Source organism: Mastigoproctus giganteus, chromosome 2 (assembly GCF_048544385.1).
Source record: "Mastigoproctus giganteus isolate SK-2022 chromosome 2, ASM4854438v1, whole genome shotgun sequence".
Classification (NCBI taxonomy): Eukaryota; Metazoa; Arthropoda; class Arachnida; order Uropygi; family Thelyphonidae; genus Mastigoproctus; species Mastigoproctus giganteus.
The window spans coordinates 93,161,598-93,189,177 of NC_143576.1; the positions used below are offsets into that span (position 1 = coordinate 93,161,598).

Below are 27,580 nucleotides of genomic sequence, written 5' to 3' on the forward strand. Positions count from 1 at the left end.
TGTAGAATTTGAATATGGAGAGTACAATGTGTACAGAAAGGATAGACAGAACATGAGGTGAGGTGAGTCATGGTCATAGTTAAGAAGCATATTAAATCTAAGGCAGTGCATTCAGTTGACATGCAGGTGGGCAGGAGGAGCAGCAGTGCATAGCACATGCTTCTTGATTAGACTGGGGTTCGAGCCCGTGACTACCAAATACGTAGGATGCGGAAAGGTCAGGGAATGACCACCACATATCCCCGGAGCAATATGGCCTTAGTTGCTAATGCTCCTAAAAACCAAATAACAACAACAACAACATCCAGTTGACATGGGTGGTATGAAAAGCCTACTGGGCTTTTCATACCAACTAAGAAATACCTTTCCAGTCTTAGCTAAGTGGATGTCTGATGAACTGATGAGAAGAAAAATGCATGGTATGCATATAAATTATCTGGTGATACAGAATCCTATAGTAGATATACACTACTCGGTAATCAAATCACAAAGGAGGTTAGGCAAACAAAGGCAGACTATTAGAAGTCTCTGCCAAAGAATGCCAAGAAATGCAGCAAAGACTGCTTTACTTATATTAACAGAAGAAAGGTTAAACCATCATCAAGTGGACATTGGTCCACTTGATGATGGTTTAATTGTGATAATCCTGCCCAAATTGTTAATAAACTGAATAGGTATTTTGCATGAACATTCATGCATGAGGGGTTCTTTATTGAGGGGAATTACATAAGTTCATCATAGAGCCATGCTGAGCCATTTTAGTACCTGAGGCAAAAATGAAAAATTGTGCACTTCCTTAAAATATATATATAAATAAAAAAAAAAAGACTTATTTAAAATACATTTCTGGTACACATTTTAATAAAAAAATAAAAAAATTAATAAGATTAAAAATAAAAGGATGACAAAAAAAATTAAATAAAAACTGATTTTTTTCCTTTCTAATAAGCAGTATTTATTATAAATATATAACAGATTTATTTATGCGTCATTAATTTCAAAAATAATAAGAATATTATTTTAAATCTTGAAACAAATATTTTGTCAAAAATATCACAAAATAGAATAATTTTAATTATAAATAAACTATTTCTTTAATAAATTAACAATAATACGTTGCAGACAGACACACACGGCTTTTATTTGTACAGATTACAATTTTATTTTGTGAGTTTTGAGTGACGAAAAGTCATTAATAATTTTGTCAAAATTTATTTGATTACATATGGACCTCTCAGTTGATAAAATGGCCATATCAGATAATTTTTCTAGGCTTAATGTTGACTATAAATAGTTTTTAATCAATTTCAGCTTGTTGTAACCTCTTTCACATGTTGCAACTGTCACTGGAATTGTTAAATATATTCTTAATGCCACCTCCAGGTTTGGAAACAATTCTAACAGTTCATATTCTTGAATAATTTTCAAGATTTTTTTCTTGCAAAAGCAAGATGATAAATTGATATGAATAATCAAAACATAAAATTGAAAATGTTGGCAATTATTTAATCTTTCTTTTGGCACCCCTTTCAGCTTTTAACCTGAGGCAAGAGCCTCATTCGCCTCACCCTTGGTATGGCTGTGGTTCATCATAATCTAACAGGAAGCTAAATTATTTTCTGTTAACTGAGAGGAAAGTGGAAGAGGAATTGTTGAAGCTCAACATAAAAAATACACCTGGGGTAGATGGGATGTATCCAGTTATATTAAGGGAGACAGCATTATGGATGTCCTTGGATTCAGGAGAGGTCCCTATGGAGATGTGCAAATGTATTCCCAATTCACAGAGATGGATCAAAAGGTGACATGAGTAATTACAGATCCGTTAGCCTAGCTTCTGTTCTGGTGATGATAATGGAGTATTTGGTTAAAGAGGTAATGCAGGATCATCTAGGCAGGATTGCACTTACACTGCAGTTGAGCATGGATTTGTTAAGGAGGTGGTCTTGTCTGACCAATCTGATTGGATATTATAATGCAATAACAAAGGAACTGAATGCAAAAAAAAAAAAGATGTAATATACACGCAGTTCTCGTTTTACGAGTTCCTGGGTTTACGAGTATTTTTTTCGCAAGTCATCATCATCATCATCAGCCATTTTCAATCCACTGCAGGATTGAAGGCCTCTCCAGTAACTTTTCAGTTCCTTCTGTTTTGAGCACTGGCCATCCATTTACTACCCACAAACTCATGAATTTCATGTATCCATCTCCGCCTTTGTCTTCCAGGTTTTCTTCCAGCGCCTCTTGGGTACCATTCTGTTATTTTCTTAGTCCATCTGTCATCATGTCTTCGAGCTATGTGTCCGGCCCAAGACCATTTTAGTTCTTTAGTTTTCATAAGAATGTCCTTTACTTGAGTTTGCTGCCTAATCCATGTGTTTCTCTTCTTATCTAACAGTCTGATTCCCAATATAATTCGTTCCATTCTTCGCTGTATAGTTCTCAGCTTCTCTTCCATTCTTTTGGTGAGTGCCCAAGTTTCACTTACGTAAGTCATGGTGGGGAGTATACATTGGTTCATTATTTTTCGTTTCAGACAAACTGGGATGTTGCTCTTCAGTATGTGACTATATTTCCTGAATGCTATCCATCTAAAATTTATTCTTCTCTTGACTTCCAGCCATTTATCATTATTACAGCTAATGACTTGTCCCAGATAAGTATATGACTCCACCTTTTCAATTACTGCTCCTTCAATCATTATTTCCCTTTCTTGACATACTTGTTCATCATTATTTTTGTTTTAGCCATATTCATCTTTAGTCCAAAATCCTTACTAGCTGTGCATAACTGATTAAGATTTTCCTCTAATACTTGTTCATCATTACTTTTGTTTTAGCGATATTCATCTTAAGTCCAAAATCCTTACTAACTGTGCATAACTGATTAAGATTTTCCTCTAATTCTTTGGGATCGTGGCTTATGACCACAATGTCATCTGCAAATCGTAAATGGTTTAGGTACTCTCTGTTCACATTGACACCTTTCTGCGACCAGTCTAATCTTCTGAAAGCTTCCTCAAGGGCAGCAGTAAACAGCTTTGGAGCTTCATAATCCACAAATGCCAGGCATAATGGTGTTTTATATTCATTTGCTTTCTCCATTAGCTGTGTTGTTACGTGAAGGTGATCCATAGTTGAGAATCCAGTCCTAAAGCTAGCTTGCTCTTTCGGTTGATTCTCATCAAGTATTCTTTCTAATCTGTTAGTAATGACCCTTGTGAACAACTTGTAGATGTGGGATAACAAGCTAATTGTTCTATAATTTCCAATTTCTGATTTATCTCCGTTTTTTATGCAGCAAAACTATGATTGCATTATTCCACTGCTTAGGCGTCACACCTTTTCTAATGCACTTTGTGAAGAGCTTTGCCAGTTTTTGTGTTATGTCTCTTCCTCCCAATTTTAACAACTCTACAGTAACTTCATCTTCCCTCGGGGCTTTCTGATTCTTCATATTCTTCAATGCATGTTCTGCCTCATCAGGAAGAATATCGGGTATGTCATATGTGTTGCTACTTTGCAATCCATTTTTCCCACTGCTGGCATCATTCTTGTATAATTCTCTATAGCAGTCTTCTGATATTTGAATTATGCCTTCTCTGCTGTTTATAAGTACACCATCGCTATTCTTCAATTTCAGTATCATTTGTCTTTCTGTATTACTGCTCATGGCTGCTGATTTAAATCCTTTGTTTTCTCTTAATGCTTGTTCTACTTTTCATGTGTTAAATCTTCTTATATCCTCTCTGAGTCTCTTTCTAATGGCTTTGCATAACTCAGTACACTCAATTTTCTCCCTGTCAGTGTTTTTCTTGCTCTTCATTTGTCTTCTTCGGTTCATCATGACAAGTGTTCCTTGTCTAATTTTTTCTTCTTTGGATTTCTTTTTCCCTATAGGTTTCTTGGGCTTTATCACTTTCAGAAAGTTGTAATATTCCTCGTCGATATCTTGGTCCTGAGCAGCCTGCAGAAGCTCAAACTTGTTCTTAAGTTCCAGTACATACTGTTTTTTTCCTCTTCTGTTATCTCAAAGACCTTTGTATTATTTACCTGAGTCAGTTTTTTCCTTTCCTTTCCTGCATCTATATCAAGTGTACATCTTACATCGGTGATCACTTCCAACATTTACTTTATTCAGGATGGTAACATCATTCACAATATATCTTCCGTTGGTGAGGATGAAGTCGATTTCATTAGTTGTTAATCCATTTGGACTCTTCCATGTCCACTTTTTGTTCACCCTTTTCCTGAAAAAAGTGTTCATTACTGACAGTTCTTGAGATTCTGCAAATTCCTCTTTCTGCGCTGTTTTGTCTTTTTCCAACCTTAGCATTGAAGTCCCCATTAATAATAGTGTAGTGGGTTTTCTGCTCATCTAGAAGACTCAATTTCAGTCTACATTTCTTCAACCTCATCATCATCATGGCTCGATGTTGGTGCATAAATCATTATAACCTTTAGCTTGTACCTCTTAGAAATCTTGAGTATTAGTCTTGACACCCTTGGTGATGTACTTTTGAATTCCAAAATGTTGTTTTTAAAATCTTTATGGACCAGAAACCCAACTCCACCTTCACTCCTTTCACTTTTTCTATTGGTGTACAGCAGATTTCCACTTGATAAACTTATAAGTGATTCATTTCTTCTTGTTTCAGCCAAACCGATGATATTCCAATTCACATTTTCTAATTCCTTTTTCAGCTCTAATATCCTGTCTTCACTGACGAGGGATCTTACGTTATAACAGGCCAAGTTCAGTTTCCGTGCATGGCAACCTGGTCATACCCAGAGATTCTTAGCACCCTCTGCTTCCATTCTGATCCTCTCACTGCCGTAAGTGAAAACTGCTGGGGACTGAGGGCCATTTGTTTTGTCGTGCTGTCATATGCTGAAGGGTTTGGTCTTTTCCTCTTCATGCTGACCAGGCGTCTTGAAGAGAACCATTCTACACGTTCGTTGCCACCTGAGTGACGTAACAGAGCTTACCATCGAGAAGGTGTGCATGAGTGGATTTTAGGAATTCAGGCCAACCGGACTTCTCCTAAATCTTCTGTAATAGAGAGATATTGGATCCATCAGTGTTTTAGGCTGAGTGTCTGATAATACACAGGTTACCTGTTCCCCTCTAAGCCCCCTTTCCCAAGTATCAAGTATCAACAAAATCAAAAATATGAAACATTAATTGCAAAAAATGAATGTTAAACATTTATAAATGCCACATTCCAAATCACGTGCATAGCTATACAATACAGTGTACCCCGCATTACGATATTAATCAGTTCCAGAGACACCATCGTATCGTTAAAATATCGTAATGTGTACCCAGTGACACATTGTTTTTTAGTAATTTGTTTCAAGATCTTGGAAGTTGAAATTTCCGTTGTATAACTAAGCTATTTATCTCTCTAAAATGTACGATGTATCTGGTAAAAAAATTTTTAAGGTCCACAGCTGATCTTAAGGCCATATAAAAGGTCGTGAGCGTGGTTTGTAAATTTTATTAGTTGCCAATTCAAATCATTAAAATGCACTAAACTTTCTTCGTTATCATATGTTCTGTTATAAGAATCCATTTTAAACGCCTCTGTGATATTTTTCTAAAGCACATTTCTGGAGGTCACTACCATAAAACAATAAAAACAATTTGCACTTTTCCACTTTATTGGGCTTTTCTGCTACTGCAATCAATTACAAATGAGTAGTTTCTTTGTTATTTGGTTTTTAGGAGCATTAGCAACTAAGGCCATATTACTCCAGGGATATGCGGTGGTCATTCCCCAACCTTTCCGCATCCTCCATATTTGGTGGTCACGGACTCGAACCCCGGTCTAATCAAGAAGTGTGTACTACGCATTGCTGCACCTGCCCACTCAGCTACGGAGGCGCCTAATAAGTGGGTAGTAAACTTGGCCTTCTTGCATTTGTGAAAATACCGATAGCTGGAATTGTGTGGTTTTTTACGTTATTATGGTTAAATGTATTTTCCCTTTTCTGAAATCTTCAATTGTATAGAAAACATAAATCATCAGAATCTTTTCTTCATTCCTTTTTTTTTTAAGCTTCGTAAACTTGTTACTCCACGCGAATTGTGTTAGTTGTTATTTGTGTGTGCTGTTAAAAATGCTTATGCATGCAATCGTGAAATTTCTAATTAAAAGAGAAGATTATCTTGGAAACAAATTCCTCTTGAAGCATTTCTGAAGAAGATGACTCCTTGTGCAAGAAACCAGCGAGTGCTGAGCCAATAATGAGTGATCAGCAAGTGTGCATTTAGTCGATGATGATGAATAAACATTCTTTAACATTTGTAAGTCGTAAATAATTTCTCAATTATTATAATTTGCTTGATTTTACAGGCTACGTTTTCTATCGATAAATCAATCATTGTTTAAACATAAACTAATTAGCTAAGTAATTTCATTGTTATGAATGTAACCCCTATTTTTAACCTTATGTTTATGGGAAATAAATTCCTGCTTTACGAGCGTACGCTAGGAACGAATTAACTCGTAAGGTCGAGAACTACCTGTACTTGGATTTCAAGAAAGCTTTTGATGCTGTTTCACATAAAAGACTGCTGTACAAATTGAAAAGCATGGCATAAAGGCAAGTTACTGCTATGGATAAAGGGATAGTTGAGTGGGGAAGACAGAGAGTGGTTATTAATGGACACTGCTTTTAATGGACCAGTGTTATTAGTTGAGTCCCCCAGGGTTCAGTGCTGGGTCTGTTGTTGTTTTCTATATTTATTAATGATATTGATGAAGTTATATCATGCTTAATATCTAAGCTTTCAGATAATATAGAGGTTGGCAGTGTGGTTAATAACAGTAATGAGGATAAGCTGCTGCGAGAAAATCGAAACAAATTAGGCCGATGGGCTGGGAAATGTCAGTTGAAGTTTAATTGATAAATGCATGGTACTAGTAGCTGTAATCCTAGATTAACATACTAACTGTGTATTATTACACTCAGGGCAGTGGAAAATGAAAAATACCTATGGGGTAATCATTCAGTCAGATATGAAATTCTCTGAACAATGTAGACAGGCTGTCAGCACAGCTGCATGGAATTTTGTCTATGATATACAGCAACTTTGCTAGCAGGGACAAGGAAATGATTATCCCATTGTATAAGACAATGGTTAGGTTGCATCTTGAGTTCTGCATTGAGGTCTGGAGGCCTTAATTTAGGAAGTATAGATCTGCTTCTATGCGTATGGAGAAGGGCAACAAGATTATTGAAGGGAATGAAAGGGTGATCTTATCAAGACAGGCTTCAGTTCTAAATTGCAGCACCTTGAGACTAAGCACCTGTGAGGTGATCTGATTGAGGTTTTTAAGGCTTTGAATGGATTGAGCAATTTAAGTGTTGATTTGCATTCTTCCTCTTGCTCAGACTATGCAAATGAGAGATCATAAATTCAAATTCAGGAAGGATGGTTGCAGGATAGATGTTAGGAGGTTCGCCTTCAGCAAATGGGTGGTGACTGTTATAAGAAATTTCAGTGTGGTGTTTTGGAGGTGGGCAGTTTGAATAAATTCAAGGAACTAGACAAATTATTGGAGGGGTGGACAAGCAATGTGGGACTTTTTTTTTTTGGCTTTATAAGCTTGCTTCCTTGTAACATTACCACTAATAATATTTCGGACAAGTTAAAACAAGATAATCATTGAGATTATCTTGTTTTTTTTGGGCCTTGGAGAAGATGGAGTCTTCCATTTGGTGGACTTTGTTTCTAGGTCCATACATCCATAATTCATCACCAGTAAAGAAACAAAGTGTGGGTCAGTAGCAGCATGTTGGTAAAGTCTAACCATTTGAGAACCCTCTACTGTTTGTTATTATCAGTGAAGTGCGAGGCACAAAATTTGCTGAAATATGTTATATTCTTAAATCTTGTATTAAAATTGATTAATATGTCCATAAGAAATACAATTTCACTATCAAATTTGTGATAGTTAAACAACGATCACTCCTCATCAAATTCCAAAGCAATTGAATCATTGGTTTTTGAAATTGAAGGGCAGCCAGAGCAAGGATTATCTTTGACAGATATATAGACTATTCTAAATGTTTGCAAACCACTGAAAGTCCTTAGAATGACAAACTATCTTCTGAAATAAAAAAAAGCTGTTTTTAATGGTTGCTAGGTTCTTATTGCACTTTTCCCTAATTTGAAACACAATTTGGTTCTAATTTGCTGCTCAATGAAATTACTCATTTTCAAATATGACAAAACACCTTTTGTTTATTGTGTGCAGTTCCGACTGCCTGCAGATAAATGGCTGATACATGTGTTACTATAGGTAGACAAGTCACCAAACATGTAGTTATAAGTTGCAACTTGCTGCAATGGCACAACTTCATGATACAAAGTCAGTCCTCAAACTTTTTGATGATACTACCTATTAGTTCTTTGTGCACTTCAATGGGGACTGCTTTGTGTAAGGTATGGGATGGAGTTGCTTGTGTCATGCTCTGGAGCTTGAAGATTATGGCTGAAGGAGGTTGTTCAACCTTGTTTGTAGTAACTTCATTAACTTGAATTGGACAGAAAACATTTTATAGGAGACAAAGCACACTATATTCTGTTGAGACAGTTAGGTAATCTGAGAAAAAATTGAAGCTTCTTGCAGAAGGTTAGCCACAGACATTCCATCCATGCACTTCAATCAGTTTTGAGGTATGTGTGAAATGTCACAGTGCAGTTCTTGTGCATTCATTTCATTCATTTATTTATTACACATAATTTACAATTTCAAGATTCATCATCAGCATTTTCAATACACTGCAGGATGAAAGCCTCTCCAGCAACTTTCCAGTTCCTTCTGTTTTGTTCAGTGGCCATCCATTTACTACCCACAAACTCATGAATTTCATTTGTCCATCTCTGTTGTCTTCCTCTGGTTTTCTTCTAGCTCCTCTTGAGTACCATTCTGTTATTGTCTTAGTCCATCTGTCATCATGTCTTTGGGCTATGTGTCCTGCCCAAGACTATTTTAGTTCTTTAGTTTTGATAAGAATGTCCTTTACTTGAGTTTGCTGCCTAATCCATGTGTTTCTCTTCTTATCTAACAGTCTGATTCCCGATATAATTCGTTCCATTCTTCGCTGTGTCATTCTCAGCTTCTCTTCCATTCTTTGGGTGAGTTCCCAAGTTTCACTTCCATGTCACGGTGGGGGGGTATACATTTCTAGATTATATAATATCGGTGTGTAGATACACCATAGACAACTCTTAAGAAACTACAAAGTAGTTGTTGTAGGCATCATTTGCTCTTTCTCATATTGTTCTCTGCCTTCACGACGAGTTGCCATGATATTGCACTACCTCGAATAAGTAACGCTTCACTAATAGAGAAAACTATTGTTACTTATTCTCAGTGAGTACCACCACCCAGACATGTTTCAAGGCTATTGGCCTATCATCAGTGGGTGCAATATCATGGCAACTCGTTGTGAAGGCAGAGCACAATATGAGAAAGAGCAAATGATGCCTACAACTACTTTGTAGTTTCTTAAGAGTTGTCTATGGTGTATCTACACACCGATATTATATAGATATTAAACTCTTAATGTATTATGCCTTGTGCATTTAGTTATTTTAAATATTGTCATATACACCTTTTGGCATCTCTCATATTGTGTGATTATCTTCACAACTGGGTCGTCATGTCTGCAATATCAGGGTACCTGCCCACCACCCACTGATGATAGACCAATAGCCTTGAAACATGTCTGGGTGGTGGTACTCATTGAGAATAAGTAACAATAGTCTTCTCTATTAGTGAAGCGTTACTTATTCGAGGTAGTGCAATATCATGGCAACTCATTGTGAAGGCAGAGCACAATATGAGAAAGAGCAAATGATGCCTACAATAACTACTTTGTAGTTTCTTAAGAGTTGTCTATGGTGTATCTACACACCGATATTATATAGATATTAAACTCTTAATGTATTATGCCTTGTGCATTTAGTTATTTTAAAAATTTCTAGATTATATACAAGATTTATTATCTACATATATTAATATGATCTCTGTACAAATCTTAGTTCATGTACTTGTGCAGGCAGTTAAGCACTTGTCACAAGGTGCAATGTTTGTGAAATTGTTAATGGAAAGTCACTCAGTTTCAGCACCTAGTGTCAAGCAATAGTGATGAAGCAATTTATAGTGCACCCCTACAAATGGATTTATTGTTATTGTGAATTCCGTCCTTTTTTGGGTGCTTTGTATTTTCTTGTTTTACAACATATTGCCTTCTTTTGCTTGCCACACAACACACTACCTTCTTTTGTTATTACCATATTGCCTTCTTTCTGTTGCATTATACTGTAATATGCTAGCCAGGGCCATGCCGTGCTATGATACAGAGAGCCGGCACCGTAAGAGGGGCGGCATAAGCAGCGAAATCAAAATACAATTTGAATTATTCAATAATTAAAAATCTTTATGCAGTGCTTTTCTATATTGGTCTATGTTATTCCGATATTGATGTATACGATTTATGATTTATTGCACGCCTCTGCCTAAGTGCTTTCAGTACCCTTTGATTTCGGTTTCTGGTGCAGGTACATCATTGGCGAGCGCTCGCCGAAACACTTTTGGTCTGACAGCGCGAAGCTATTTTTGTTTGTAATATGCCACGCTGCCGCTCCTAAAAGCTGAGGCGGCAATTATCACAAAAGACAATTGCACATGTTAATAGTTCTGCTTTGAGCTTACAATTATTGACAATATTTGATTTTAATGTTAGTTTGTCTTGAGAAGTGGCAAGTGGCTGTGCTGTGTTTAAATCAGTAAATCAGATATATAATATATCTGTATCAGTATAATATTTTTGCATTTATACTAATTCAGTTTTTGTGTTTAAAAAGTAGATCAGGTAAGAGAATTATTGTTTTTTACAGCAATTGTAGTTACTTATTATCATTGAAAATGATTATGTTATGACAATACAGTAGGGACTCGAATTAAAAAGTAGCATTTGCATGGACTGGGTATATCTCAGGTGCGGAATGTGTGCCTATGTGTGATAGATAGAGAGTTATTTAGGGCTACTTTTGCGTTCTGTGTGTGTGTGAGAGAGAGAGAGAGAGAGAGAGAGAGAGAGAGAGAGAGAGAGAGAGAGAGAGTTGCTTAGGAAATATTTGCATTTGCCTACTTTTGCTTTCGTTATTTATTGCTCTTTTTTTTTACCAAATTCATATACGTTGAAGTGGAGACAATACAATAACAAGTTAAAGAAAGGTATATGTCAAAACGGCTGCTAGCTGTCAATTTGACAGATATTCGTTATCTATTTATTATGTTCTGTTACCTACAAATCTTACTATCTTTGTAACTCATTTCTATCGTTATTTTATCTACCCTATTTTAATAGCATGATAAGCATCACCATATTTAATCATTTTCAATGACCCCAGTTGCATCTTTGCGAAGGACTGTGAATTTTTATTTAATATTTTTATTACAGTATGGAACAGAAAAGGAAAAAATTGTCTGGAAGTCAATATAAAAATAAACGCTTATAGAAAGAAGAGCAAGGAAGAAAGCTAAGCTATGTTATGAAGTAATTCTTAGTACAAAAGTCCTGTTTAGATGAGCCATCCACATCAACAGTGACTGCTTTGGCAAATAAAAACTCAGTGCCACCCCAATCACTTCCAGAAGAAGTTGTTGAAGAGAGCCAAAAAATAACACCATCAGCAGTTCATCAAGAGCCGGGTAGCAGTAGCAGCGAGCAGATATTAAACGAAATTCCTTCTGATCCTGCATTATGGAATGCTTTCTACATGTCATCTGAAAATCATCAAATACTGGTTGAGAGGGGTCCACATCAAATTAAAGAATTTGAGTTTCCTATTAATTAAGGAAGGCGAAAATTTTCGCCCTCGCATTATTTGAAAGTGTTGAGCAATGGTGAAGTTGTTGATTTACTCTGTTACAAATGATGCCGTTTTTTGCTTTTGTTGTATGTTGTTTGATAATTCGTTTGCTATTAGTGACTGGAAAAAGGCTATTCTGACTGGGGAAATCTTATAAGAGCCCTTACAGTGCACGACAAGTCTGTAAATCACAGAAATACTTTTAGAGCATGGAAAGAATTGGACATTCGATTAAAGCAAAAAAAAACTATTGACGCTGAATATCAACGAATTATGGATATGGAAATTGAGCATTGGAGAGGAGTTCTAAAAAGAATTATGTCAATAATTAGACTATTGGCCTCACAATGCTTAGCTTTTCGTGGAACAACTGAACATTTGTTTTAGCCTAATAACGGAAACTTCCTCAAGTTGGTAGAATTGCTTTCTGAGTTTGATCCAGTTATGGAAGAACATATCAGGAAAGTTCAACTGGAGTCTGATAAATGGTCTGTGACTTATCTAAGCAATAATATACAAGATGAATTGATAAATTTGATGGGAAATGTAATTTTAAGCAAAATTGTCAAAATAACAAAAATTGCTAATTTTTTGATAATTGCCGATTGTACCCCAGACGTAAATCACATTGAACAGCTCTCATTAACAATAAGAGTTGTCGCTTTTAACTCCATTCAAAATAAATATAAAATTGAAGAATTCTTTATTGGTTTTTTTGAAGTTAGTAATTCAACCGGAGAAGGTTTGACAGAACTTATTCTGACACATTTGGAAAAGTAAGGTTTTGAGTTAAAGTGGCTTAGAGGACAAGGCTATGACAATGGAGCTAATATGAAAGGAGTAAGAAAGGGTGTACAAAATAGAATACTTGAAAAATATCTAAGGGCATTTTATGTGCCCTGCGCATGTCATTCTTTAAACCTAGTTGTGAATGATGCAGCGTCTTCTTCTACAGAAACAACAACTTTTTTTTCTATTGTACAAGAACTTTACATTTTTTTTTCTGGTTCTACAAAGTGTTGGAAGTGCTAAAAAAATATGTTTCACAATTAACTCTAAAACCATTGAGTGCTACTAGGTGGTCAAGCAGAGTAGATGCGTTAAAACCTTTACGATTTCAACTTTGTGAAATCTATGATGCATTATTCCAAATAATAAAAGACGTCAACAGAGATGCAGAAACTAAAGTTAAAGCAAGAGGGTTAGCAAAAATTTTTAAAAATTACAAGTTTATATGCGGTGTAATTCTTTGGCATGATATTTTATTTGAAATAAATTCAGTCTCAAAGCTATTGCAATCTGTAACTATAAATTTTTCAGATTGGGTAAGGATGTTATCAGAAACCATACAAAAAGTGAAAAGTTATAGACAATCTGGATATGATCAGATGAAAATTGCTGCTAATGAGATTGCAGAGAATCTTGAATGCAGTACAGAATTTCCTGTGGAAAAGCGTCAATTTGACTATGAAGAAGCTGTCGATGAACCCTTAACAGAGGAGAATAAATTTAAAATAAACTTTTTCAATTATATTCTGGACATTACCCTTAATTCTCTGAATGAACGATTCACGCTTCTGGAAACCCATAGCAAAAATTTTCAGTTTTTATATGACATTTTAAAACTCAAGGATATAGATGACAAAACGCTAGAAAATATTGTACCAGTCTCCAGTCAATACTTTCGGTCGAAAATGAATCAGATATAAATGCAAATGATCTTCAAGAAGAATTACGTGATGTATCCTGAATGCTACCATATTCTATGAAACCTTTGGATGTTTTAAATTATTTGTGCCAAAATAACTTAATTACTTTGTATCCAAATACTGTTGTAGCTCTGAGAATTTTATTAACACTCCCTGTCTCTGTAGCTAGTGGGGAAAGAAGTTTTTCCAAATTAAAATTAAAAAAACACTACTTAAGAAGTTCAATAAGCCAAACAAAACTTAGAAATCTAATTAACGAATTAAAAAAGAAATCTAATTAAAGAAATCCCTAATTAACGAATTTGCTAAAGTTAAAGTTGGAAGGGTAAAACTGTAGTAGATTGTTGTAGTTGATATCATTATTTTAAAGTAGTTTATATTTTCAAAATAAAAATAGTATTCGTACATTTTGTGCAGTTTTTTTTTTAAAATCACAATTGAAGGTTATTTTAAAGAAAAAGCATTTAAGGGGTGGCATTTCGAAGACTTGCATCATACTGAGAAAATCTACTGCATGGTCCTGATGCTAGCAACACTCTGCCACCCATTTGCGGTGTATTGCATTATCCTTACTTGGTCACAGGCAATGTCCATATATATTAATCTCTGACTGGGTTCAGATTGTTCAGAATTAGACCAGGCAAGTAGTATTTCCTCTGAAAATAAGCTACATTTTTACCCTCCAGCTATTGCTATCACATATCTTAGTTTACATTTAACAAGTAATGTTCAGGATATATCCATTGACATAAATGACCAAACAAGATCTCATTTTACAGATATATATATATATATAAAAGATGATATGGAGACTGGTCAACATGTCTTCCTAAAAAAAAAAAAAAAAAAGACAAGCTGAAATCTGAATGCTATAAACCAGGCAACCTCAAAAAACTGTCAGATCCGTATCTTAATCAGCAAAATTAAATAAGGTAATGAAATTGCAAAGGTTGAAATGCAACATTGACAACATTCAGGATCTAATCAATTGCTACTTTTCAGCTTTTTTTTTTTTTTTTATGAAACCCCAAACACGAGAGGTATTAGAACCTATAGTACTTAGTACCATGCTTGGCTTGGAGGTTGAGAAGACGAGAGAAGATATTTGTTGACATTAGACTTGAACTTCTGTAGACTAATTTTCACAAGGCATATGAAGGATATAAAATATGAAGGAATTAAAATATAAAATTAACATATAAAATTTTCCCCTCAGTAAAGAATAACTCTCTGCCAATAAGATCATAATACAATAGATGCTGCTTATGCTGATATAGCCATCTTGTTTCATTTCATAGATCCCATCCAAACAGATCTCTCTTTAGACCCTGATGGAAGCTGTTTCTCTACACCTTATTGCAGAATGCATTGACACATGTTTCAGTCTATCTGCCATAAATCATACCTACTCTCACAAAGATCTTGAGAAGCTCTTTTTAAATACAGCTATAATCACCTCTCTGTCTATTAGGCAATTTTAATGAGCAGTTTTCCCTATGGATATCCCCCGAATTATACATATGGAGCTGATTGATTGAAAGCATTGCCATATATGGCGCCTCCTGTTTTCCAGGTGGGCAGGAGCAGCAGTGCGTAGCACATGCTTCTTGATTAGACCGGGGTTCGAGCCTGTGACCACCAAATACGGAGGATGTGGAAAGGTCAAGGAATGATCACCGCATATCCCCGGAGCAATATGGCCTTAGTTGCTAATGCTCCTAAAAATCAGATAACAACAGCATTGCCATACTTAATACTGGTGCGTATGTATACAGTTGCCAATAGGAAAAACCTCAACAACCACCTCCGTGCTATTTCTGATCATAGAGTGGTCTGTTGTCAGTGATTATGTGGGCAGTCATCACCTCTCAATCATGTGTGACCTACTAATGACCAATAGCCAACTGAAACTTAGCCCAATTAGCCTGAGAAAATTTCTATTTCCTGTAAATGGAAATTTTCTCAGGTTAATTGGGCTAAGTTTCAGTTGGCTGTTTAATCCAGATGAGAAAATCATATAGCTGTAGCACATAGCAGTGTTATGGATTACATTACATCTCTTTAATGTGATCAAACTTCCAATCCCAATATCAGATCCCTGGAAGCATTCTTGATTATTTGTGGAATGAAAGTACTAAAAATGAATCCTGGAATTTGGTTTGCCGAATTCCAACTCATCAAGTTAATTTTAACTACAAGAGGTTAAGAGCAAATGCATATCTGGTTTGAAGGCAAGCCAAAGAGGAATCCTGAACTTGTTTTGTTTCTAACATGAAAATACTGACTCCAGATTGATAGGAGAAAGTTACTGCTTTCTGTAGGTTTTTTACAATCTCTTTGAATGGGAAATAACTTCCTGCCACCTTACTTCTGGCAAGCATCTTGGGAAAAACTTTTGTTCAGGTCACAACAGCATCAGGTTACTCTTCAGCATTACAAAATCAGATGTCTGAATAATTTCACCAGTCAGAGGACTTCAGCAGTTTCAACCAGTATGCCTTCCCCCTAGATTAGTGTTTCTGAATTGGTGCTTTGCAGGTACTCATCACTTGGGATTCTGTGCTGAGGAATAATTTTTGCATAAATTTTATACAAGTATTGTCTCTGTAAATATGAGTGAAATCTTATTTAATTCATTTTCTGGATTGTTGTATGCTAATGTAATATTTATATACAGGCATGCGTGCACACATGCAGAAAATGAGCTAAATAAGATTATAAATTGGGAATAATTTGTGATGTTCCATAGTTGAGAAACACTGCTCTAGATTTCTCTAGCCTCAGAAAAAGAGAGCAAGATACTCCTGAAATATATTATTAATAAAATCCCCACCCCACTCAGCATTCCATGTAACAGTTTAGATCCTTATTAAAAATTAGCCCATGATTGTTTGTGCGGCCTTGTTTGCTTTGAAAATGTTAACCCACTATTGTTGCATTCTGTGTCCCTTCCCCCCTCTTCTCCAGAGAAAGGTAAGAGGGGTACCACTGAGGTGTTCCTTTCTTCTCATTCACTTGCCCATCCTGAAATTGAAGAGAAAACATCATGATCTGAAATCCCAGAGGTGTTCTGTATGGTTAAGAGGAAGCAGCAAATCCTGACAGCTCCAGCACTTCCTTTCCCTAAGAGATCTGTGATATGGTTTACTGAATTCACTGTTATGAATTCAGTAAACCATATCATTACCAGACTAGGGAAAATAGTAAGGAGTGACACATTCTTCCATAGAATCATGGAGAAGCACCAGGTTTTCTTTTCTTCGGATTTCTTCGAGGCATAGCATAGCTACAACAAGCAAGCCTATCTAGAAATTTCAACAGGAACAGCACTGCAACCCCTCCAACTTGATCCCTTGAGCATTCAAATAAAACTTTCCATCTCTACAGACAACATCAGATAATGGTGATCTGCCAGTGACAAATAGCCATAGAATGTTAACACCCTAATGGCTCACAACCACATGATAGTAACTGAGTTTGACCTTCCAATGATACACAGCTCCCTAGAAAATCAACCAGCCTTACAAGCCTGCAAGTAACCCTGTTACTTGCAGGCTTTACAGAGGAGGTGAAATCTAGTGAACTTGCACTGTATCAAACATCCACTCAGAAGGCACCATAGAACAGGACTCTAGGAATCTATTCATTCCTTTTGTCTGCATTTAAACATTGAGAATGTATCTGTACAGTATTAAGTGCTATTATATTTACAAATAAATTAAAAATGAACTTTATAATTAATTTGTAAATTCTGTACATAGTTTATTTTCAGCAATCACTCAAGTAGTGTGAGAATTCATAGGCAATACATCATGGTATATGCTTATGAATTCTTACATTTTTTTATATTTTTAATGTAAGTTTTTCTGCATTCAAAAGTGAAGTTTGTAGAATGTATAAAATGCCTCTTCCTAATTTGATTAAAACCTACATCAATTGTTATTCCCCTTAACAACTATATCAGAATGGAAAGCAAAAAATTTATTTTTAAAAATAATTTATAGTTTGGAAAATTTGACATGTAATGAAAATATTTTTCTTTTGCATAATGTAGCAATTGTTTGAAATTAAATTTTGTATATTTATTAAACAGCAAATTTTAAAAATTCTGCAATAGACATTTTGAAGGGGATGAGACACAAGAAGATAGCTATGGGCTCGAGGACAGATCTCTTGGAACTTGCTCGACATCTTAGACAAGAGTATCTGTTTGTCACATCAGAAAGGCAACATTTGCAAAATTTGAATGAGAAGGTAAATTTTTTAATATTTGTTAGTAATTTCAATTGGTTATATTATATGCAGTTACTAAAAGTTGAATAGATGAATGTTGTAATTTGTTCATTATGCAAATTCTGTTTCCAGCAAAATGTTTTATTTTGTTATAATTTGATGGTAGTTTTCATTTTGAGATATCTTTCCAAAATTATACCGGTCAACAAATTTTCGATTTTTTTTTTTTTTTTTTTTTTTATGAAAGTACTTTTACAAATCAGCATTAAAAAAATTATTTTGCTCAAGTTTTGAAAATACCTGCTATGTCTTATATAAAATATGCTACGTAGGCCTGAAATAGGATAAATAAAGAACATCCACCGTATTGTTTTAATACAGTGGATTCTGGTTATTTGGGCCACCCGTTAATCGGAGCAACCGTTTATTTGGAGCAAATCTTAAAAAACAGAAACCAATCGAGAAAATAGCCAGGGTTTACTTCAGTTTATTGGGACAGCATGCCATTTAATCGGGGCAGGAGACTACAGCACTGGAGATTACCCTATGATTGTCTCTGACGGTTAGGTTGAAATTCTGGAGTTAGGTTGGGTTGGTTGAAATTCTGGAGGTCACAACCATAAAACAATAAAAACAATTAGCAGTCACCTGTTTATTGGGCTTTTCTGTTAGTGAAATCTATCATAAACGGACAGTAAACTCGATCTTACTGAATTTGTGATAATACCAGCAGCTGGAATTCTGTGGGTTATTATGGTGAAATGTGTTTACACTTCCATGAAATCTTCAATCATATAAAAAAATTAATTTTCCGATCTTCTCCTCATTCCTGTTTTTAAAGCTTTGTAACTCGTTACTCCGTTCTCACTTGCGCATATCGTGTTATTTGCAATTTATGTGTGTCGTGTTCTTTGTTATTGATTGCTTATCTTTTTACTGTTTTAAATTTTAACCCCCACCTACAAATGTCAGTGAACAGAAATGTGAACTAGTTAGTATGTACATATTACAGTACGTATTAATTATTCCGATTATCACGTATATTCTTCCGATTTTCACGTATCATTTAATTTTTTAATTGGTAAGGTAATAAAGGGCAAATTTGTGCTTAATATATCTTTGCTTTTATAGCCTGTGGATAACATTCCTCCTATTTTCGCTAATTAGAATCGCTGTTTAATAGAATTAAAATTCAGTTCACATATGTAATCACAATGACCGGTGCTTACTGCACATCGTATAGTGAATGGTAGTTTACTATGTTGAGTTCGTCGTAACGTGATTTGATTGTACAGTGAACCAATTTTAAAGGGGGGGTACATTGTATTTTTAACTATTTACGTGAAACTTCGGATAATTGGGGCAGCCGCTTAATTGGGCCAAAGTACATTAGTCCCGATGTGTCCCAAATAACCGGAATGGACTGTATATCTTATATTGTAAAAAAAGTTTACAAAACAGGTTAAAAAAATAAGAACTGATACATTTTTATTTAAAAAAAAAAAAAAATCACATTTATCAGCAAAATACATAAAATCACTTGATTCACATTTTACATTTCTTTTCTTCTTCACCTGTCATTTGTATCCCACATATGGGCCACCTTTTGTCACAGTCCAGCAATAATCAGCTAGCATTGCAGATTTCTGTTTCCCTTGGTATTGCTTTGCCGTTGATGGGATGTCCTGATGGCATCTCTTACCATGCTCCTCACTTAATACGCCATAGTTGTCCAGAAAAAAAAAATCCAAATGGGAGTGAAGAAAATGTATCCTTAATGAGATTGCAGCCTAATTTATAGTATGACAACAGAATATTTCTCACAAAATGGCACTTTCAAACCACTGCAAATCTGCCATTGGTACTCCTTGTAGTTGATGGATTCGATAAGAAACTTCATGTTATATGATTCTTTCATATGAACTGCATGTCCTATTGGAAATGATGATAGTTCATTGCCATTATGTAGTAGCACTGCTTTTAAACTCAATTTAGAAGAATTTTTGAAGAGTCTCCAGTCCTGATGAGGGTTGTGGTCAGTATTAAGTGAGTCCATTAAACCATTGATGTCAGTGCAGGCAAGAAGGTTATTTTCCATTTTAATCTAAGCTGCCAATGTATAAAAATTCAATCAACCAACCAATCCATTTTTAAAAACTGGGTTAAATCCTTTAGGCAGCACTGTTATACAGACACTTTAACATTAAGCACTATGATTTCACTGTTTGCAGTCTTGAGCCTAAAAGTTCAGTCTTATTTTTTGGTTGATGCTATATAAGCTTACTTTCTTGCATCATATGCCTCTATTAATGCTATAGCTATTTTGACACAATTTCATGCAATCTACAAACTCAAGTGGCCACCTTCATGGCAGTCTTCATTTGTGTGCCTTTGCCCATATTTAGAAGTAGGTGCTATATTACCTGCCTTTGGTAAAAAATTGCCATTCAAAAATTCAGAATTAGACTAATATTAGTAGTGGAGGTGATGCAAGGAAGCAAGCTTATTAGCACAACTCAGAAAAATAGAAAAAAATATATATAACTACCCACCTCATATATCCATCCTCTCTAATCATTTGTCTATTTCTTTTAATTTATAATTTATTCAAACTACCTACTCCGCAACACCAGATGAAAGTTTTTCCAACAATCAGTTACTCTCTGGCTGAAAGCAAATTTTTACATGTCTGTCCTTTTTTGATTTATGTCCTCTTATGCATGTTATCTGAGAAATAGTAAGGATGCCATCAGCATTATTTTACATGATCCATTTAAGGCTTGAAACTTCAAAACTTCAATCAGGTCTCCTTGCAGGTGCTAGTTTCCAAGCACTGCAGTTTTCAGAACTGAAGTCATTCATATAAGAGTACTCATTTGTGCCCTTCATTAGTCGTGTTGCTCTTCTTTGTGCCTGTTCCAACAGATGCACCTCCTTAACATGGGGTTTCCAATCCTGTACGCAGTACCCAAGATGTGGCCTAACTGTTTCCTCACACTATAGAATAATCACCTTCTTGTTCTTAATTTCAAAATTCCTATATATTGCTAGCTGAACACCATGAGCTGTCTTGCTCTTCTTTAATATTTCTCCAAGGATAGTTGACTGTACACTCAGTGACAGAAATCATGGGATACTTACATAGTAACGGGTAGGCCCACCTTATTCTCAGATAAGGGCAGTCACACGGCAAGGCATTGAGTCCTCTAGTTCACAAAAGCTTTCCACAGGTATTTCCATCCATGCTTGCTGCACCACTGTCCATAATTTTGTCACATTTCTGGGTGGAGGATCCAAAGTTCGAACAGACCTTTCCACAGCATCCCAAAGATGCTCCACGAGGTTCATGTCAAGTGAACGGGGAGACTATTCCATAGGGGTAAAATCTGCAGGATGCTTTTCAAACCATGCTTTTGTCACTATGGCTCTCTGGGGAGGTGCATTGTCCTGCCGGAAGAGTCCATTGCCCTGTGGGTGCACGATAACCGTGAAGGGATGCAGATGGTCTGCAAGGATGGATACATAAACTAGACCATTAGCATTAGTAGAGGCATATGATGCAAGAAAGCAAGCTTATGCAGCATGAGCCAAAAAAAAAAAAAAATCCACTCCCATTTCACCGTTTGTTTGAAATACCTGTCCACTGATCCTTAAATTTATTTAGGCTATCAACTTCCACAACAAGGGATGGAAGTCTGTTCCACCAACCATCTACCTGCTGGCTAAAGGCAAATTTCTGCACATCTATTCTACATCTGTCTTTCCTAAATTTGAATCTATGCCCTCTCTCAGGTGATTATTCTGAGCAAGAGGAAGAATCCCATCAGCATTGAGCATGCTCAAACCATTCAAGTCTTTATACACCTCTATCAGATCACCTCGCTGGTGCCTAGTCACCAGACACTGTAATTTTGCAAAACTTAAGCCTTTCTTCGTAAGAGCAACCCGTTGTTCCATTCACTAATCTCGTTGCCCTTCTCTGTACTCATTCCAGTAGCTCTACATCCTTTTTGAAATGAGTCCTCCAGACCTGTATACAGTACTCAAGGCATGGCCTGACCATTGCCTAAGAAAGAGAATAATCACCTCCTTTTCCTTGCTAGAAAAATTTCTGTATATCATTGACAAAACACAATGAGCTACTCTTGCAGCCTGTCTGCACTGCTCAGAAAACTTCATATCTGCCTGCACAATCACCCCCAAGTCCCTTTCATTCTCTACTACTGTCAGTGTAGTACCACAGAGTTGATACGTCACTCTGGGGTTACTGTTTCCCATATGTAGTACTTTACGTTTGTCAATGTTAAACTTCATTTGCCACCTCTCAGCCTATCTGCTCAACCTTTCCAGATCCTTTTGCAGCAGCATACTGTCAGTAGTGTCCTTAACAACCCTGCCAACCTTTGTATCATCTGCAAACTTGGACATTAAGCTCGATATACCATCATCAGTATCATTTATAAATACAGAAAACAACAATGGACCCAACACTGAACCCTGAGGGACTCCACTAATAACATTAGTCCACGATGAGCAGTCTATTGATTACCACTCTGTCTTCTCCCCCTCAACCATCAAGTTATCAAATTTGCCTCCAATGCTACAATGCTCCAATTTGTGCAGCAGTCTTCCATGTGCAACAGAATCAAAAGCCTTTCTAAGATCCAAATATATAATATCAAAGTTATTCCCTGCATCCAGTTCTTTTGTGACTACATCATAGTATCCAATCAAATTGGTCATGCAAGACTTTCCTTTAACTAAACCATGCTGTGTCCCAGCTATAACTGAAGTCTTGTCTAGATGATCCTGCAGTGCTTCTTTAACCAGTGCCTCCATTAATTTTCCTGGAACAGAAGTTAAACTCACAGGTCTATAATTACTTGTGTCAGCCTTTGATCCTCCTTTGTGAATTGGGGTCACATTTGCACATCTCCAGTCTATGGGTACCTCCCCTGAGTCAAAAGAAGCTCTCATAATTATGGTGAGGGGTTTGCTTACTTCCTTTGCTGCCTCCTTTAATATAACTGAATAGATTCCATCCACCCCCCGGTGCTTTTTTTATGGTTATCCTCAACAATTTCTCCTCAACTTTCCTCTCAGTTATTACAAAATCATTAGCATTAGTAGAGGCATATGATGCAAGAAAGCTAGCTTATTCAGCATCAGCCAAAAGAAAAAAAAAAAACACACCACTCCCATTTCACCCCTCCGTTCGCTCGAAATACCTGTCCAGTTGAGCCTTAAATTTGTTTAGGCTATCAACTTCAACAACAAGTGATGGAAGTCGGTTCCACCAACCAACCACCCGCTGGCCAAAGGCAAATTTCCGCACATCTATCCGACATCCGTCCTTCCTCAATTTGAATTTATGCCCTCTGAGCTGATTATTCTGAGCAAAATGAAGAATCCCATTGGCATTGAGCATGCTCAAACCATTCAAAGCCTTATACACCTCTATCAGATCACCTCGCCGGTGCCTAGTCTCCAGACTCTGTAATTTGCAAAACTTAAAGCCTTTCTTCGTAAGAGCAACCCTTTGTTCCATTCACTAATCTTGTTGCCCTTCTCTGTACCCGTTCCAGCAGCTCTACATCCTTCTTGAAATGAGGCCTCCAGACCTGTATACAGTACTCAAGATGTGGCCTAACCATTGCATTATACAAGGGAATAATCACCTCCTTATCCCTGCTAGAAAAATTCCTGTATATCATTGATAAGACACCATGAGCTACTCTTGCAGCTTGTCTGCACTGCTCAGAGAACTCCATATCTGCCTGCACAATTACCCACAAGTCCTTTTCATTCTCCACCACTGACAGTGTAGTACCGCAGAGTTGATACGTTGCTCTGGGGTAACTGTTTCCCATATGTAGTACTTTACATTTGTCAATGTTAAACTTCATTTGCCAACTCTCAGCCCATCTGTTCAACCTTTCCAGATCCTGTTGCAGCAGCATAGCGTCAGTGGTGTCCTTAACAACCCTGCCAACCTTTGTATCATCTGCAAACTTGGACATTAAACTTGATATCCCATCATCAATATCATTCATAAACACCGAAAACAACAACGGACCCAACACTGAACCCTGAGGAACTCCACTAATAACATTAGTCCACGTTGAGCAGTGTCCATTGATTACCACTCTGTCTTCTGCCACTCAACCATCCCCTTATCCATAGCAGCAATTTGCCTCCAATGCCACACTGCTCCAATTTGTGCAGCAGTCTTCCATGTGCAACAGTATCAAAAGCCTTTCTAAGATCCAAATATATAATATCAAAGTTATTCCCTGCATCCAGTTCTTTTGTGACTACATCATAGTATCCAATCAAATTGGTCAGGCAAGACCTGCCCTTAACAAAACGATGCTGCGTCTGAGCTATAACTGAATTCTTGTCTAGATGATCCTGCAGTGCTTCTTTAACCAGTGCCTCCATTAATTTACCTGGAACAGAAGTTAAACTAACAGGTCTATAATTACTTGTGTCAGCCTTTGATCCTCCTTTGTGAATTGGGGTTACATTTGCACATCTCCAGTCTATGGGTACCTCCCCTGAGTCCAAAGAAGCTCTCATAATTATGGCTAGGGGTTTGCTTACTTCCTTTGCTGCCTCCTTTAATATAACTGGATAGATCCCATCCACCCCAGGTGCCTTTTTTTATGTTTATCCTCAACAATCTCTCCTCCACTTTCCTCTCAGTTATTACAAAATCATCCAGCTTACTGCCAATGTTTACTTTACCTACATCATTCTCCTTCCTGAATAACTCCTCATGCGTGAATGTAAATGCAAAATACTCGTTTAGATTGTTAGCCACCTGAGCAGGATCCTCAACTGTTGAACCATCAATATCCAGTGGACCAATCTGATTCATCCCTTTCCTTCTTGAGTTTAAATAGATAAAGAACTCTTTTCTGTTTTTCTTTGCATCCTTTGCCAAGGATTTTTCGTAGTCTGCCTAGCTCACTGCCAGAGTTTACTTCACCTCTGGCTTTCCCCTTCCTGAATAACTCCTCATGTGTGAATGTAGATGCAAAATACTCGTTTAGTTTGTTAGCTACCTGGGCAGGATCATCAACAGTTGAACCATCAATATCCAGTGGACAAATCTGATTCATCCCTTTCCTTCTAGAGTTTACATAGGTAAAGAACTCTTTTCTGTTTTTCTTTGCATCCTTTGCCAAGAATTTCTCATAATCTGCCTTTCCCTGTCTAATCTCCTTTGTGACTTGGTTACAGACGAGCTTATATCTATCATAGGCTTCCATGTTATCCATTAATTTATATGTATCCCATGCATTTTTCTTCTCTGCCATAGGTCTCATTAGTTCATCTGACATCCATTTAGGCCTAAACCTTGAACAATATTTCTTAGTTGGTATGTAAAGCGTAGTAGCTTCCAAGATAAATTCTTTGAATGCTTCCCATTTTGAATTTGCTGTTGGTAACATCATCAGTTGGTCCCACTGTATAGAATTTAATACTGTCTCAGACCATCATAGTCACCTTTACGAAAGCAAAATCCCTTCCCTTTACCCCTGATTGTAGTTACCTCTTTGAGTAAAACCCACTTCAGCACACTGTGATTACTGCCACCTAGTGGTTCCTTTATCTGCAGATTCTTAATGCATGAAGAATCACTACTGATAATCAGATCAAGAGTATTACTCCCTCTAGTTGCCTCCCGAAAATGCTGATGTAGAAAACAATCATCCAATAAATCCACAAAACCCTTCTAGTGTGTGAATGACCACCCCACAAATTCCAGTCAATATCTGGGAAATTAAAATCCTCCATTATAAGACTGTGATTTACTGGCCCACTCTATTTCCCTGTACAGTTTCTTATTATACTCATCAGAGTCATTAGGCCTATAGCACACTCCTATTCTCAATTTTGATCTCCCAATGCTTATGTCACACCAAACTGACTCGACACTGCACTGTCCAGCAATGTCGACTAGCTTCACTTCCTTGGATTTTGTGTTTCTTAACTAATAGCATAACCCCTCCTCCCTTCCTATCCTGTCTATCTTTTCTGTACACATTGAACTCACCAAATTCCAGTTCTGTATTCCTTATATCTGTGTGACACAATGTCTCTGATATCCCAACAATCTCTGCCTTTGATGTTTTGAGCAATACCTCAAATTGATCAAATTTATTTACTAAACTCCTAGCATTGGTGTACACGCAAATATACATGCACCTGTTCCTATTCTTAACTACCCTAACACAACCCATGTGTTTACTTGTACCGCAATGACTCTTCCAGCGGTCTCTGAAGTACCCTGCATCTTGTTTTCCAGGCTGCTGCTCATTCCAATAGAAGCAGTGCAAGAATCACTTTCAACTCTGCCAGTGGCTACTGTTAATATATTAGTCCTTGTATTCCCCCAAGCTAGCAGTTTTCCGACCCACCTAACACTATCTCGATAGCATCAGCAAATATTCTTGCACCCTTTCTATTTAAGTGTATCCCATCCCTGTAGAAGCAATCTCTCCTGTTAACAAGTACAGTCCAGGCTGAAAAAAATTCTACCCCTTGAACCTTGCACAATCTTTCTAGGGACAAATTGATCGACAAGGCTCTTGTCATAAACTCCCTCCTATCATGTATGGGCAGAATTGCAGACACTTTCAAATTCAACCCTAATTCACGGCTTTTTTTCAACAGTGACCTGTACTTGTTAAGTAATTCTGCTGGTCTCCTACTCTTAATATCATTAGTGCCAATGTGTTCAACAATATCATCTTTTGTGCCCTTAAAAGATGATATTCGCTCTACAACATCATCAACCTTTGCCCCTGGCAGACATACCCTAGTCGTGTTCCACTTATCCTTTTTACATACCATGTTCCCCGTTTCCCTGACAATAGAGTCACGAACAACTACTATTTCCTGTGGGACTAGTGCATTCTGCCTTGAGGGTTGCCGCTCTGTTGGGTGATGATCAAGTGCAAGCTCTGGCATTGATGTTGGCAGCTGAGAGCTTAATGGGCCCCTAAATTTAGGTCCTTCGAGGGCATCACCCTGTCATTCAAGCTCTCATATAGGCCCATAACAACGCTGAGTTGTCGTCTGATTTCCTTACACTCCTTACATCGCGCACCCACAAAGACATCCCCATGGCAATATGTCCCGTACCCGATTGCTCCACAAATATCAAGCAAACAGTTCATTTTAAAAGGCTGTGATTCATAGGGCAACTGCTCTCCTCAGTTCTCCCCTGAGCCACAGCACTCCCATTAGCTTGAGCCTTTTGCTTTTCTTCTCTGGTCTGAGTCATGATTTCGATTTAATTTCGATAAAATTTCAATTTCAGTACAAAATTATAACCCTAAACTTGTATCCCGACACAGTTATAACACTATATATATCTATATATATTTTTCAGTATCGAGTATTATCTAAGAGTTCCGTTTATATAACTTTCGTATCAAGTTATGTATTAATTAATTATGTTACGTTTGTAAAATCTAAGTCATTATATGTATTTAGTTAAAAAGTACAATTTAATTGACAATGAAGTTTAACAAGATTAATAGATTTTACTGATTAATTGACAGTATTATATAATATACTATACTAAGCTAACGCTATCTAGTTCAGGGTATCCAAACCATTCCACTTGGAACGGACTTTTCTCTCCTAAATGGGTAAACCTATACCAAGCGTATCCATCAATAAATCCACCAACCGGGATACGTCTTTGCTCATTGCAGGCCGATTGG

The 27,580-nt window shown here is 36.7% G+C and overlaps 1 protein-coding gene across 6 annotated transcripts in view; it reads left to right on the forward strand.

Annotated features, from left to right (window-relative positions):
- The window catches only part of Gapvd1 (GTPase activating protein and VPS9 domains 1), a 442,880-nt gene that overhangs the window by 51,126 nt on the left and 364,174 nt on the right, over positions 1-27,580 (forward strand). For 5 of the 6 annotated variants that reach the window (XM_090389454.1, XM_090389464.1, XM_090389469.1 and 2 more), the window contains exon 3: positions 17,725-17,861. In XM_090389454.1, coding sequence (XP_090245580.1) covers positions 17,739-17,861 — 123 coding nt within the window. In that variant the 5' untranslated portion in view covers positions 17,725-17,738. Of the gene's footprint in view, positions 1-17,700; positions 17,862-27,580 lie in introns of all 6 variants that reach the window. The other variant, XM_090389457.1, reaches the window with a different exon arrangement.